This window comes from Leptinotarsa decemlineata, unplaced genomic scaffold, assembly GCF_025532065.1.
Source record: "Leptinotarsa decemlineata unplaced genomic scaffold, Ldec_3_MD MMD2_tig00078422_RagTag_RagTag, whole genome shotgun sequence".
Lineage (NCBI taxonomy): Eukaryota > Metazoa > Arthropoda > Insecta > Coleoptera > Chrysomelidae > Leptinotarsa > Leptinotarsa decemlineata.
In genome coordinates, this window is record NW_027412747.1 from 23045642 (window position 1) to 23060721 (window position 15080).

The 15080-nt window shown below is 35.7% G+C and overlaps 2 protein-coding genes across 2 annotated transcripts; one reads left to right on the forward strand and one right to left on the reverse strand.

Moving 5' to 3' along the window:
* Positions 1-2521: 2521 nt before the first annotated feature.
* LOC111506030 (ubiquitin-conjugating enzyme E2 R1) lies at positions 2522-8323 on the reverse strand. The gene is made up of 4 exons (XM_023160956.2): positions 7810-8323; positions 6397-6483; positions 5891-6123; positions 2522-5630 (listed from the first exon to the last, which is right to left on the reverse strand). The coding sequence occupies exons 1-4, from the start codon at positions 7987-7989 to the stop codon at positions 5402-5404; spliced, it is 729 nt and encodes a 242-aa protein (XP_023016724.1). The 5' UTR covers positions 7990-8323; the 3' UTR covers positions 2522-5401.
* Positions 8324-10731: 2408 nt separating this feature from the next.
* Positions 10732-12077, forward strand: LOC111506032 (m-AAA protease-interacting protein 1, mitochondrial). Its single transcript, XM_023160958.2, has 2 exons — positions 10732-11133; positions 11508-12077. The coding sequence occupies exons 1-2, from the start codon at positions 10771-10773 to the stop codon at positions 11928-11930; spliced, it is 786 nt and encodes a 261-aa protein (XP_023016726.1). The 5' UTR covers positions 10732-10770; the 3' UTR covers positions 11931-12077.
* Positions 12078-15080: the final 3003 nt, after the last annotated feature.

Here is a 15080-nt window from a genome sequence, read left to right on the forward strand (position 1 = left end):
ATTGGATAAAGAAATGATAGAGTTGATGTATGAGATGGGAATTATCCTTGAAGATCACTTTCTTGTCGGCTGGGTTATCATAAATTCTACGCCAATCATTTTTTCCTTGATCAACAATTCCTTTGAATTCACTTGAGTCGTTCTTTATAATAATAATAATAATAATAATAATACTAATAATAAAAATATTATATTGATAATGCATCGAGGTTTCGGGGGGAGAGTTCGTCAACCTAACTTTATAGAGCAAGATCCCAAACGTTACTTATTTTGCCGTGTGTCTGGGGGAATGTTAGGGCCCTCCGATTGATCCGGCTGCTTATAAAAATTATTGAATTAGTTTCCTGAGCATCACATATAAAAATCAAGACTGACATTGTAGGTGAAGTTACATTAATTTTTTTAAAGTTTCAAAGCGTCTGGTAAAAATTACCGCCGCCGAAATGAGTCTAGCAGTATTCATTATTAATTTTCAATAATATTTTATAAAACATACGTAAAAAACTAGAAAAATTATAGATCGGCCGTGGATTTTAAAGTTTGTAGTGTCTACATGACCGAATGGTACTGAATGGCGACTGCAAAGTCATCAGAAGTTGGGTTAAGATGGATGAATTTGATATTTGGGTCTCAGTAAGCGCAAGGCTCACTGCAAACCTCTTTTTTTAAAACATGTAAAACTATGTTCTCCATATTCATCATAGAAACGATCTGCCTAATACATAAGTCAAAAATAACTTAACGAACATACAATACCTACATCTTCGATAAAAAAGGTCCGTCATATTTGAAAGCGAAAATATGTATCATCACTTGCCTCTTAAAAAATATCTAAAACTATCCTTTATTTCGAAAAACAGTGAAAAAGTGCACTTGTGAGGAAGGAGTACGTATTACGAGTATGTTTGACAATTAGGGTTAGAAACGTATATTGTATTTCATTGTCTTATCTTTTGTTCAAACTTTATCTACGTTTGTTTTACTATATATTCACTGTATTTTTTTACTAAACAACTCACCAACTGAATGGTTAATGTATTTAGTCTTATAATTACCAATGATCACGAGTTCTGTTTTAGAAAAAGCGCCGTTCGGTAAATTTATGAAGACGAAATGAAAATACACTATCCTCAAGTATATTTGATTGGAAATTTTCCAATTCCATTTGATCGAGTAGGGGATGATATTTGATGTTGAATGATACCATTTTCTGACATTAATTTAACTATAACTTCTGAACCACCCGGTATAAACCCTATATTTTTGAGAAGCACTCTGCCCAAGAAATCCAATCCAGCGAAAATATTTTGAGTATTGTATTCGAAAAAAACATAAGTTTGGTCTGTCACACGTTCACTGGACTTCCCCTAAGTATATAAGTAATGATTATTGATTTTCAGAAGTTCATGATTTTTGTTTTATGCTGAGTGCTGCAAGGCAATTTGTATCATTAGTCATTTACGAAAACTGTGTACCGATTCTAGTTCATCGACATAACCTTAAACCTTTCTAGTTCAAGAAATATTTTTATAGAATTCCTTAGTCACTTTTCAGTTGTCATCTTTCTTTCAGTAGACGAACTAAAAAGCCCATCAAATATTGTGCTTGTAGAATTCTTTCATTTTATTATTGCGCCATCTTTTTTTCAGTTCACGAAGGAACTATCATCGCAAGGTGACGGTGCACTCATCAACAAAACAAGGAATTTTCAAAGTGTCATAAATAAAATTGAAATACCAGAAAATGTGGACATATTTTGTAAAATGAAACTTCTTCAACTTTGTAAGTTTTTGAGATCTGGGTATAGTTCAGAGCAACATTAAATATTATATATTATCGCTTCTGACGAGTAAAGGCTGTCACTAGCACAGAATCCTTTGCAGTGAAGACACTCATCTTGCAGAACTTTGATGTTAAGGGGTCAAGTTTGATCGAGAAACAGTCACGATCGCATTGGTTGTTAGATCAACATTTTAACGAAACTAGCTCTGTTTTAACATGGCCACGTTCACTAACATTTCGAAGAAAATTTAGGTTAATCGCCTCAAGATTTTTCAAAAGTTCTTATTTGTTCTACGCTGAGTGGCTCTTCTGCAAAGCATTCTGTGTCAGTAGTCGCTAGGAAAAATGTGTTCTGGTTCTAGTTTATGAAATATATGTCTGTGAAATTCCTTTACTTTCAATTCGCTATAACGCCATCTCTTTCTCAATACGCGAACTAAAAAGTTCGTCTATTCAAGGAAACTATCACCGCAAGGTGGCGGTGCATTAATCAAGGAAACAAATAATTTTCCAAGTGTCATTTCTGTACTGACATTTTTAGTGACTCTAGTGGGGTAATTTAATTGTGGTTTCACATTAAACTTACTCAGTATATCGCATAAATTTGTAAAATTGTTGTCTCAAACGTTATACAAATCTAGATTAAAATCTCCACAAAGTATAATGGATACCTCATAGATGTCTACAGAATATCTGAAATTCAGTTTATACAAGAAGGGGAAGGTACAGAAAAAACTCCTGATTCGAAACATTTATTTCTTGTTCCATCAATATAATACATACCACACGAAAAATAAACACCAACCAATAGCACTCAAAGGTGAAAGAGGTCACTATCGTTGTGAAATTGTATTGTACTGTACACAACATTCTGCAAAAATAACTGCACACCCACGACTATTGTAAAAGTGCTAAGCCTAAATAAATAATACATTTTTGAATTATTTACAAAACATCCTAAACCTAAAAACCACAAAGATGTAGAAGGGCATATTCAGCAAGAAAGGAGTTGTTCTTAGGACTAGCATAGGTTACGACAGAGAAACATGGACTGAAACTACAGCTTTTACGTCTGACGTTTCATCTACTACTGCGGTAGGCATCAAGAGCGATGAGATAATGTTCTTAGTACTCTAGTTATCCCCATGGTACATACGGTAAGGCGAGGTGGGACAAGTGCAGGAGTTGGTCATAAATTTTGCTCTTGAAATAAATAAACTGGATGCAATCTAGTCTCCGTATAGCTTACGCTTTCCGGACCACAGGATATACTTAAAGAATTCAAAGGACTTTTTGGTGATGTATTTGTTCTGGCATCGGAGCTGACCAAAAGTAAAATGCAGAAGATCGATAGCCATTATCTTGCTGACAACATTAATATCCGTTATGAAACTGAAAGGGAAATTATCACAGTCCAATTGAAGCAGCAGCAATTGTATCTGGTCCAGATACAGTTCTGCTTTTCTTAGTAAGGGACTCTATCAAAGCTATTGGATATCCCTTAAAGATTTTGTCCAATCTGACGACATCTTCACCTAATCTCTGTTCTAAGATGGTCATAGCCTCCGTGCTAGGAATCGCGTGTTGAAAGGTAAGCCCTCGTTATTCCTTAGCAAATTCTGCAAAGATTTCTGAGGGGATTGTACAATTTGTTGAGCAATGAATGACATTATCAGTATTAACATAAATAAAGTATGACTACCTGCACTCAACTATATACGATTCAGGCCAACCAATAGGAATGAAACAACGCCTATCAGTTATGTAATAAGACCGTCGACTCAAACCCTCAAACAATGTAGCATGAGCTGTAAGGAAAGTTGGAGCATTGAGTCCGTAGTCCTATTGCCTTTGGCAATGTATACCGCAGTTTTAGGCGAAACGTCAGGCAAAAACCTGTAGGTCACTGCCGATAAACACGAAAATAGCTTTGAAAGTCCCTACCCTTCTACTGCTTTGTATCAACTAATTTATTTTCAATCTATGATTGCGTTCTCTATACTATATACATACTTATTTTTTTTTACAGTTCATCAATTGAGGGGATAGTATTAGTTCTATATACAAATTACAAACTGAGAGGCTTGAACGCAGGAAAAATTGCGAAACAGTATAAATTCAGGCAAAAATTTCTGTCCTACATTCGTTCTCGAATATCGATTTGTCCAGAGATAGTACGGAAAGATACTTTGGTCACAGAGCAGAGTGTCTGGTCCTTGAGAAATGATTTTTGTCAGTAAAAATGAAATGATACGACAGTTCAATTTCCGCTCGATAATTTTACAAGTAATTTTAAATCTAGATTGTTATGATTGTGCGATTTTTAAAAAACAGCTGTTTGGATGCCATACGTTTCCTTATGCAGTACTTCCCAAAAGTAATTGATACATTTAAAAAAAATAGTTGATGCAAATATATGGTGGTAGTCTGCGCAAACTTGAGATGCGCCACCTGGAGGAATTGATGTGGTAGTGCTTGATGAGGGTGATACCCCCACCTTTACAAGGGGAACACAAGCATCGATCAATGACATTACCTTCTCCTCAGAGAACGGAGGAAAGTATGAGCCGTCATAGGCATATCATTTGTGAGATTTGTGAAGGGAAAGTGAAACCAAAGTACAACTGACAGGAAGAGACAGACATTGAAGCCAGTATTCAAAACCACGATGCAACTGCTGGAAAGTTCAATTGTAGACATGGAAGGTCTTACCAGGGCGTTAAAAAGTGCACAAGACGTGAGCATGGAAGACAGAAATGGAGAATCAATAACAGCACAACTAGTTTGGTAGAACATGCTATGTGAAAGGTTGGAGGAAAACCCCAGGGGACAGGGCTCCCACATATTAACAGGGTTAATGACGCCTTTTAGTATGCCTTACGAACTTCACCAAAGTGTCAAAGAGGAAAAGATAAGGGAAATGTTCTTCAGGGGCGACATGCTCTTTATATGGAACATTACAGAACATGAGCCCCCTATGACTTTTACGGTAGAGCTCAAGTCTGCAGTTATGAGGATCAAACTAAAGAAAGCACTTGACCCTGATGGTGTTTTACCAGAGCTCAGACGTGTTCCTAAATTACAAACATCTGTTGAGGGAGAGTGTTCCCCAAGAGGTGGAAGCTGGCAAATGTGATCCTAATATGCAAGACATGGATAAAATCAAACATTTTTTTTGAAATACTTTTGTCAACTATTTTAAAGAATTAATTCGTTACTTTTTGGGAGCGCTGTATATGAATTCATATGTTGAAAATTACCGTTTTTCAGACCAGATTTATTTTTAAAACCTTTACCCGAACTTTACGAATATAACACACTCAACATGTGTACAAGATTCGCTTCAATACGGAAAAGATGGCGCAAACTACATGAATTTTTGTCAGAAAAATATTTCCCATCTGATAACAAAAAAATTCAACTCCTCCCTTAGATCTATTCTTGGAAGGAAATTGAGTATTTATTTGAAGAGACAGAAAACCTGATACAGTTCAAGCGGAACGGAAAGCAATCAACTCTTCAGAAATCTTATATGCTTATGCTCCACGATTCCTAGGAAAAAAATCAGGCGATAATATACAAGACGGACTCGAGACTCTCGTCACTTCCACTAACGGCATCACGATTCCCCGTTGCCGCTGTCATTGTCGTCCTCTTCTACGTAATCGGAGCCTTCGGAGAGATCGTCGTACTCCTCGTCGTAATCGTCATCGTAAAAGTCCGTCATGTCGACGGCGGGGTCCGACCTGTTGGGTTTCACCTGCGTTTTTATGCAGTAGTCCTCCAGAGTGAGGGGCACCTTCATGCCGTCTCGTTCGGCCTCTGCCCGAGCAACCATCGCTTGTTTTCTACAAGATAATAACGTTTGTAGTATATGAACACTCTGAAAATATGATAAAAGCAAGTATTGAATGTTGACAAGCAATAATGTCGATATATCAAGGATGTTACGTACAGCGCCATCTGCCCGCGAATAGATCAAGCAATAATGTTGATAATTCTGTCAAATACAGATCCCGATATGAAATGAAAAGGGGAGTTACAAACAAACATACATACAGGTCAAGCTAATATAAAGCGTGTAAAAAAACACACTGTAAGTACTGACCTTATAATATTCTCATATTCTTTGTCCCGTCCCTTGGAGTCCCTCCAGCGACGGTACATCACAGAGGCGTCGACATTGGCAGGGCTAAAAGTATTAGGTTCATTAAGCAGCGAGATGACCGACAACAAAATCGTCCTCACGTTCTGCGTAGGATTCCAACGTTCGCATGGCAATTCCCCAGATTGGGGGTCATCGACAGGGGGATGAAGGATGCTGATGCACAGATCGCCGTTCTGTAAATAGGAATGGAGGATTGATTCTTTGAGAGTTTTTGCAACTGTTTGTCGAGTTGCTTATTTTGATTAAAGTGAATAAGAATCCAGTGAGATATTTCAGTTTAAATTAGACTCATAAAAACAGACAAAACTCTTGAAACAAATTGATAGTTTTCAAAATATTTTGCAAGACACTTGGGCTGCTGCCAAGATATGTTTTGCTAGTTATTGTTTTGATAAAGAATATATAGAATTTAGCGATGTGCCAATTAGTTGAATCAACATTCCTACCTCGTAAACATTGGGGTGCCATACTTTTGTCAGGAATCTTATTGATGGTGGAGAGTATGGATAGTCTGTGGGAAACTTCATTCTTGCCTGAAATAAATAATAATGTACAGTAGAAAATATCATCACTCGGTATGTTACGTTCATTTAAAATCATCCACCAATCAATCAAAATATACTTTGTTGTCCAAGATAGGAACCTGTTGATAAAGCTTGTTATCTTTTATCGTTTACTTAAGAAATTTACAATATCTTCATTATCCAAGGAAATACACAACTGAGCTTAGCTTTCACTGTTGTTTCCAAAAGTATTGCTCATTTATAAGGGAATTATCAAATATGGCAAAGAAAAATATTGCGAGAACAAAATAAATGAGTCAGACATCAAGATAAAAGAAACTTGGCAAATAATTAATGAATTTAGGGGAAGTTTGAGTATATGAAGTAGCAATCCCTCCTGATACAACAAATCAATAATAATAATATGCTTTATTGCCCAAAAAACATTAGGTCTTATTGACAATGCTGCAAAACATATTTACATACACACACATATACAGATACACATATACATATCTATACACACACATACACACATATATAGGGTACAAATAATATTAAAATTGTCAAACACATATAAAATTGATTAATGATATCATACAATGAAAAATAATACCAAACAAGTTTGAAATGTTCAAATGCAGTATACCATACTTTGTCTATTTAATAAAAATACAGTTGACAAAATAAATTAGAGAAATCTGTCCTCGTAGAACTTTTCTAAACTATAATAGGGTCTACCACATAATAATTCTTTTACTGATTTTCGAAATACACAGTTATCCTCTAAAATTTTAAAATGGTCAGGTAAATGATTAAATATCTTGAGAGCATTATAATATATAGAGTCTTCGACTAAAGTAGAGGCTGGTATGGATAATCTTAGTTCGTTAGTTTGACGAAGGGTATAATAATTGGGGTGACCGCTAAATATCAATTTATGTTTGTTAATTAAACATACTGTTTGACTTCAGATTCTTGATTAGAGGACAAAAATACATAGGTGCGTTAAACCAAATTTTTGAAAAAACAGAAGCCGCGAATTCGAATAACATTTTATGAATATGTTGTAATGCATTTGCATCAAGTATTGTTCAATTTTAAAATATTTTTACCCAAAATAACATTTAGATATGTTTAAAAAATAAAAATGAATCTGTTTGATGTACTGAAGTTTTGTTGTTTTTGTTTTCAAAATACACAGTACTGGAACAATGTAAAGTCATTGCCACATTCCCCAACATCTGTCATCGCCCCTGTTCTGTCTCACTCAAGGCTCAAGCAACTATTTCTTTTGTTGTTCCTACAACTGACAGCGCCGTGAATCAGCTGTGGGGGGTATTGTTTTGAACCTACCTTGAAGCATCCTCCCATGTACAGGGTATCTGGCGGTCCAAAAATAGCGACTTCCCATTCGAAGAGATTTTCGTCGTTAACGAGTTTTACGCAAAAACCTTCGACTGGTTCCTCCTGGAGGCTCTTGTACTCCACGGCTAAGGCTCTCAGGGCACTGCTGGTTGCTTTCGGATTCGCCATTGTTCGAATTACAATCACCGTTTCTTCACTTATTCTCGACAATCAAATTTAAATATGGTTCTTTATTAGGTACACGACGCCATTCGCCAAATAACTTGGAAAAAACAAACACTAAAATGAAAGTTCGCTCAGTTGAAAAACCGAAGGCAACAGCTAACGACTAAGGTCTAATCGTGGCATTGAAAACATATTTGTGAAACTTTGTATAATTAGTCGAGCTGTTTGACAAAAGAAATATCTCTTCCACTCCTCTTCCACCACTCACTTCCCTGCTAGCCTAGCTCGCTACTCTAATTTCACTTTTTTCATCCTTCCAACTTCAACTTCAAAACAGGCAGTGTCTAGATGGCCAAAGGCCAGGAACTTTACAGTAGTTTGTTCTTTTGAAGCTTGTACAGTGTTGCCAGAATACCGAATATTTTATGTATAGGAGTGTACTTGTGATGCACTGTTTGTAACCTTTGGTGTAGTAATGAATATTACTGGAGTTTTTCCCAACACCAAACTGTTATTTTCACACGTCGACACGTGTTTCAATAGGAAGATCAAACAGTGTCGTCTTGAAGATGATCACTTGGTGATCGAAACACGTGTCGAGGTGTTAAAATAACGGTTTGATGTTGGCAAAAACTCCAGTAATATTAATACGAGTGTACATTAGAAAATATGTATTGGCAATAATTTAAAAATATCACTTAGAATGAAACTTTTTGTAGTTTGACATTTTCAATTGAAACACATTTTTTTCTCTTACCCAGCAAGATTCAACATGAAGACTTTTTAATAAAAGGAATCAGAAATACGGACAGGATATCAAGAATATTCATATTTCGTTAAAAAAACCTCATGTGTTCATATCATTAAATCAAAATTCTAAAAGATTATCCAACGATAATAGATTCAGTACGACAGTAGTAACCTCGCCACGGTTTTTACCCATAATGTTATCCATGATAATAATTTAACAATTTTCACACTTGATAGTTCAGTTATAATTATCTCTGAGGGCGCTAACTTGCTTAGCGAAACGCACGTCGACAGACCGTAAATTCGTTCTGTTGTTGGGAAAGTGTTTTGAATAAATTTTCACACTATTATTTGGGAGTTCGGTGGTGGCCGTGGTAGTGGACAGACGTACCGATAACGTCCATGAATGCCATGTGACTGTAGTGAAAATCGATTATGAAAGTATATATGTGTGAGGTGAAGTACACATATTATCAAATGTGAAGTGGGGGCCACTTTTATTCACGCACGTATCGAGTCCGGAGTGCTTCGGATAATCACGTAAAGGAGGCGTGTACGTGGAAAAAACAAAAATTCCCGAGGGGAAGTGAACTTAAAAACTTTGATGTTTTTTAATAAACAAAAAATGAGTGAAAAACTAGGGTGTGGCAGCATTGCCTTGAGCATGACGGCTGCGCCCCTCCACGAAAACTCTTGTCAACTGTTGACAGAAGGGAATTGGCGATGCGTCCAAAAAAAAGGAACGGCCATACAAAAGGAGAGAGAGAGAGACACAGTTTTATTTTTTTCCAGACATGTTTCACTATACAGATGCTTCTTTGGTTGAATTGGTGCCAGAGGCCAAATTAAATTATTATTATTATGGATAGTGTTTCCTTCGATAACTCTTTTTCTACACCAGAACAAAAATACACTCTTACGACATATGTCCCGATAACCAAGTAGGAATCATCAGGAAATCCTCAAGACTGTCTTAATTATCTCGTAATAATGACAGTATTTTTGTTTCGGTGTAGCAAAAGTTTTTCTGATTCATTTTCAACAAATGTTTCAAATTTTACTATTCAAGGATAGATGGTGTTATTAATTCACATCAGTTTACGAGTTAGTATATTCCAAATACCTACTAATAATATGTTTGTTTGATCTTATTGGGTATTTGGGTGTCGAGTATGTTCGTACGTGGTCTACCAATCAAACTATGTTGAATAGTTACTCCATTGCAGGTTGAAAACATGTGAAAAAAAAAATTATTAAACGTTTGTCAACACTGAACTTGTATCCGACACATCTCTAATCGGACTTTGCTGAAACTTCTAGATATTACTTACATCTTCGCAGTTAATACATACACCACTGAAGATATGTACTGCAGTAACACACGAAACGTGTCATACTTCAGACTACTTCAGAGTGGCGTCAATCACGCAAAAATTCTTTCAAAGAACTCAAAATACCTTTTAATAGCTGCTCCCCATCGAACTGCTCTATATAAAAAAGTCACCTGTACCTTGGAACTACAATATTTAACAAATTGGACACCTTGATAAATGATTCTAGCAGTATATCGGTTTTCAAGTCAAGAAGGAAAGCTTACTTCCTCCAATAAAATTGCTACAGGATCGAGACATTTTAAACTAAAAATTGAGGTAATTTTGCATTCCTAATTTCAGTTTGCTCTATTGCATTCTTTATGTTATTGTACTTCAAAAGATGCTAATTAATTTCATGAATAGTGTAAGTTCCGTGATTCATTTCAATTTGTTCTGACTACCAGATCTATATCTTATTTTACCCCAAGTGACGTTTCTCTTGTTACTGTATACTATTTTAGTAAAGAAATTGTATTCTGTTCAACATGAGAAATAAATATTAGTATTATTACTGAATTGAAAAATATGGTGTCCTTTGCTGACAAATAGATATTACATTTTGTGAGTTGATAGAGAATGAAAAATTATTTTTTTCTGTCAAAAGTGACGGATTCGGGCAACACTGACCACAAGTGGCAACCATGCCTACTTTTTTCCTAAAATGAACGTTAACCTAGCAGTTCGTAATCTTCAAAATTATTGCAATTACAATAGAATATTGAAGCCGTTACAATTGAACAATGTTTCCAACATAAGCAAATGCAGGTGCTCGATTTTAGCGAATTCGTCCAGTTTCACAAATAACAATCAAAATGGCATGTCCCAAAAAAGGTTTTTTTCTGATGATAAAATCAAGCCTCCCTCCAAGTTTCCGCAGCTGATGCCAGAAACGCCGATATTCGTGTGGCCCTCGTTATTTAAAACAATCAGGAATTTCATTCTGGCCACGTTCATCATCAAGCCATACTTTGATAAAGATTTTAACTTGAAGGATTTTGTAGATGCTTCAAAGAAGGCTGTAGAGGTAGGTTCTGGCAAAACAGTGTTTACATTATTATATCTGTGTATTCGTGCATTCTGTAAGGATCTTTCCAATAATGATGGTATTGTCTATATCTCTTGTAAGATATAATGACAGAAATATTTGTATTATTATTAATATAATGTCGAGTTTTATAGAAAATCGAAGACAGATCACACTGTGGTAATTATTCGAAAGAGAAAGTAAATAAACATGGAGTACCGCCAAGGTTCCGTTTGAATAGTAAAGCAAGTATAATGGAGAAGAAACTAAGTATATTCGCCAATAAAAATATCATTGTCAACATATAACTATTTGAATGTATTTTAGCATTAGACTGAATAACAAATTACCAAACATTTATTTTTTCTTTCAAGGTAGTATCAAGAAAACTGTCTGAGGGAGACCTTAAGTCTCTGGAAGGATTAGTAACCAGCGATCTGATTCCCACTCTCCAGAAAACCATTTCCTTGATGTCCCTAGCGCAAAGAGAAGAAATAGCTGTCAACGTTGACGATATTTACTTTTCTTTCCCGTACGAGGTGGGAATAATGTTCAGTGATGAAGAGAACTCCAAGCGGTTCGTTGAAATTACGATGGTCTACCACAGCCTCAAAGGACTGGCCAGTATGCGATCCAGAGGTGAAGAACCCCCTTTGAACATGGGCCTCTTCCCCGAATACCAACGTAGGATATGTATTAGCAATTACAGATTCACAAGAGAGTTTACGAAAGGGGTGGATGGAGATTGGACAGTGAACCTGCTGAACCACGTCAAACCTGGGGATGAGGAGAGCTGAGAGTGAAATTTCGTCGCTTTGTTATTTGTAAGGGCCAAAAAGATTGTTATCCTGATTTTCAAAGTTTTTATTAGATGTAATCGAGTCATTGAATTAGGCAGTTATTGTCGCATGTGTACTAATGTCTTCATTAAAAAATTACCGAGTTTCCTGTGTTTGGTTTCAACTTTTTTTTCAAAAATGACAGTAAATATAACTAATGTTATACACGTATATACACGTATATATGAACCTAAATGAGAAGCAATTTCCAGTCTGCCTATATTTTGATCTTACTAGGGCTTTCGACACCATTAATCATGAATTACTTCTTGAAAAACTTAACCGAATAGGGATTAGGGGGATAGCCAATGACTGGGTTGCCTCATATCTAAAAAACAGGATGCAGGTAGTAGTTATTGATTCGGTAAAATCAGAACCTGCCCTTGTTAAAATGGGGGTCCCACAAGGATCAACACTAGCCCCGCTATTTTTCATCATCTTTATGAGTGATATAATACTTGCATCTTTGTTACCGAATAAAACTATAGCATATGCAGATGATACAAGCCTAATAGTAGCGAAAAACAACCTTCCACTCTCGATAGAAGTTGCAAATAAAACTGCAGAAGAATTCTCACACTGGTGTAAAAATAATGGTTTACAAGTTAATATAAACAAAACAGTCTTCATGCTCTTCCAACAAAAAAATACTACATATGATTACAGTCCCCTCATAAGAATCGATCATAAATCTATAGAGCAGGTCAGTCATATTAAATACTTAGGACTTACAATTGACCAAAAACTGACTTGGGAACTACATGCAGAAAATCTTACCTCAAAAATGAGTAGCTTGTGTTTTGTAATGAGACAGTTACGGGGAACTGTTTCATTGCAGGTACTCAAGCTGACATATTTTGCACTCATACAGTCTGCAATGTCTTATGGGCTGGCCTTTTGGGGAAATTCCGCCCATATGACAAAAGTATTCACTATGCAAAAAAGGATAATAAGATGTATGGCAGGTCTACGTCACAGAGAATCCTGTAGAAATACCTTCACTGAACTGGCACTCTTAACATTGCCTTCACTGTATATATTAATCATAACAATGAATATCAAGAAAAATGAATCAAGCTACATTAAAAATAACATGATACATAAACATCACACTCGGGATGGTAATGAACTGCGACTACCCTACTCTCGACTGGCTCTTGGTCAGGGATCCTCAAGTTATCAAGGTATCATCTGCTATAATAAAGCACTTCAGCTATTTGGAAACACTTGTAATTTCAATGAATTCCAAAGTTCTTTACTTGATTACCTTACCAAAAATGCATTTTATAGTACTGAAGAATTTCTTCAACTCTAGCTATTATTGTGTAGTTACTTTATTTTACTTGTACAAATAATAATAAAAAAAAAATAGATTTCACAATTTTAACTAATTTAAGCTACTTGCATATATTATTTGTCACTGTTCTTGCATCTTTTTATTATGTCTACTCAACTTCTAATAACATGTATATATACACTAACTATAGATAAGCACAATTGCTTTATGTTCGGTTCTGACTAGTCTGATAAAGTTTTATGCTGTATGTACCACATGTATAAAATCTTTTAATGATGAATAAATTTCTATTCTATTCTATTTCTATTCTATTCTATTCTATTCTACTATAAAACCTGCCTCCAACTGTCAACTACAATATTCTTTATACCGTCCTAATATGAAGTAGAGAGGATCGGATCCTCCGGGAAGAGACACCAAGAAAGTAATTAACGAGCTGTTTTGAATGTGACATTTGTCGTCATTCCACATTCTTCGATTTCTAAACTTTCAAAGGCGTCTAAAGGTTTCTTGTCATGTACCGTCTTGTATGTTCGAGATATTCGTCCTGTCTTTCACAGCAGCGCGGTTTTGACCACAAATGCATTGCTGGACACGACTGTCCTTAAAGGACAAGCTTAAGTAAGAGCGACTATATCTCCCCTTACGAAAGCGCCATCTATCTGATCGACAGAGAACCCAATCCTTGAATATCAAAGAACAAGCAGCATTGCTTTTTGCAATAGGTAGTTTTATATCATTTCTTGGGCGGGTGATTCCAGCAATGATCTGGTTATGATTAGAAAGCCGGTTGGGTTGGCTTGGATGGTTTACGCTACTTATTTATTTGACCGCTATGTGAAACGGTGGTTCAAGCCGTAAAGCCAGCTGATCGGTTTTCGCTAACTATCGCCCAACCCGTGAAAGGTAAGACCTCGTTAATCCCTAGCTCGTACCAGCTTCGACTTTTGAGGATGCCGTTTGTAAGGAAGTGATAGCTGGTTATAGAAAAACACGCTTTTTTAGGTTGTTTCAAAAGGTTCGTCCTTTTTTGTGTCTATTTTGAACTGAATTCTAAATTCCAACGAAGGTTCTACCGGTGAGAAAGTTATCGAAGTGCTTGAAACAATAATAATAATAATATTTATTCGCCTGGACTATCAATAGATGAAATTGAGTATGTGAAAACGTGTACAAATACAAACTCCGTGCACTTAGAGGCACAATATACAACTTACATAGATAATATAATATTATAATAGTCAAAACCAAAAATAATCGGCTATTTATGCAACAGCATCGTTATTAAAATCGGAATAACATGTTGGACATGTACATACTATATAATAGTCAAAACCAAAAATAAATAATCTGTTATTTATACAACAGCATCATTATTAAAATCTACCCAAAATGGTACACATGTAAAGGGTCATAAGTTATCATCCATATATTCTTTGAGAGAATAATAGGATTTATCCAGGAGCAACTCTTTGATTTGATAGTTATACTGTTTAAGAGCCAGACTTTTTATTGTACTTGGAAGTTTATTGTACAATTTAATGTGGCAAGCCTGAGACATGATTCAGATACAACTAATCTGTGTGTTGGCATTTCCAACTGTAGGGAATTTCTAGTATTATAATTCTTATTACCATTGAGAGTAGGAAAACTGGTTATGTGTGATTTTACATATTTTAATATCTCATAAATGTATATACTTGTAACAGTCAATTTTCTGAGATTTTGGAAGATGAGTTTGCAACTTGTTCTTCTAGTAAGTCCTGCTACGTACCTTATGGTTCTTTTTTGGATTTTGAGTATTCTGGAAC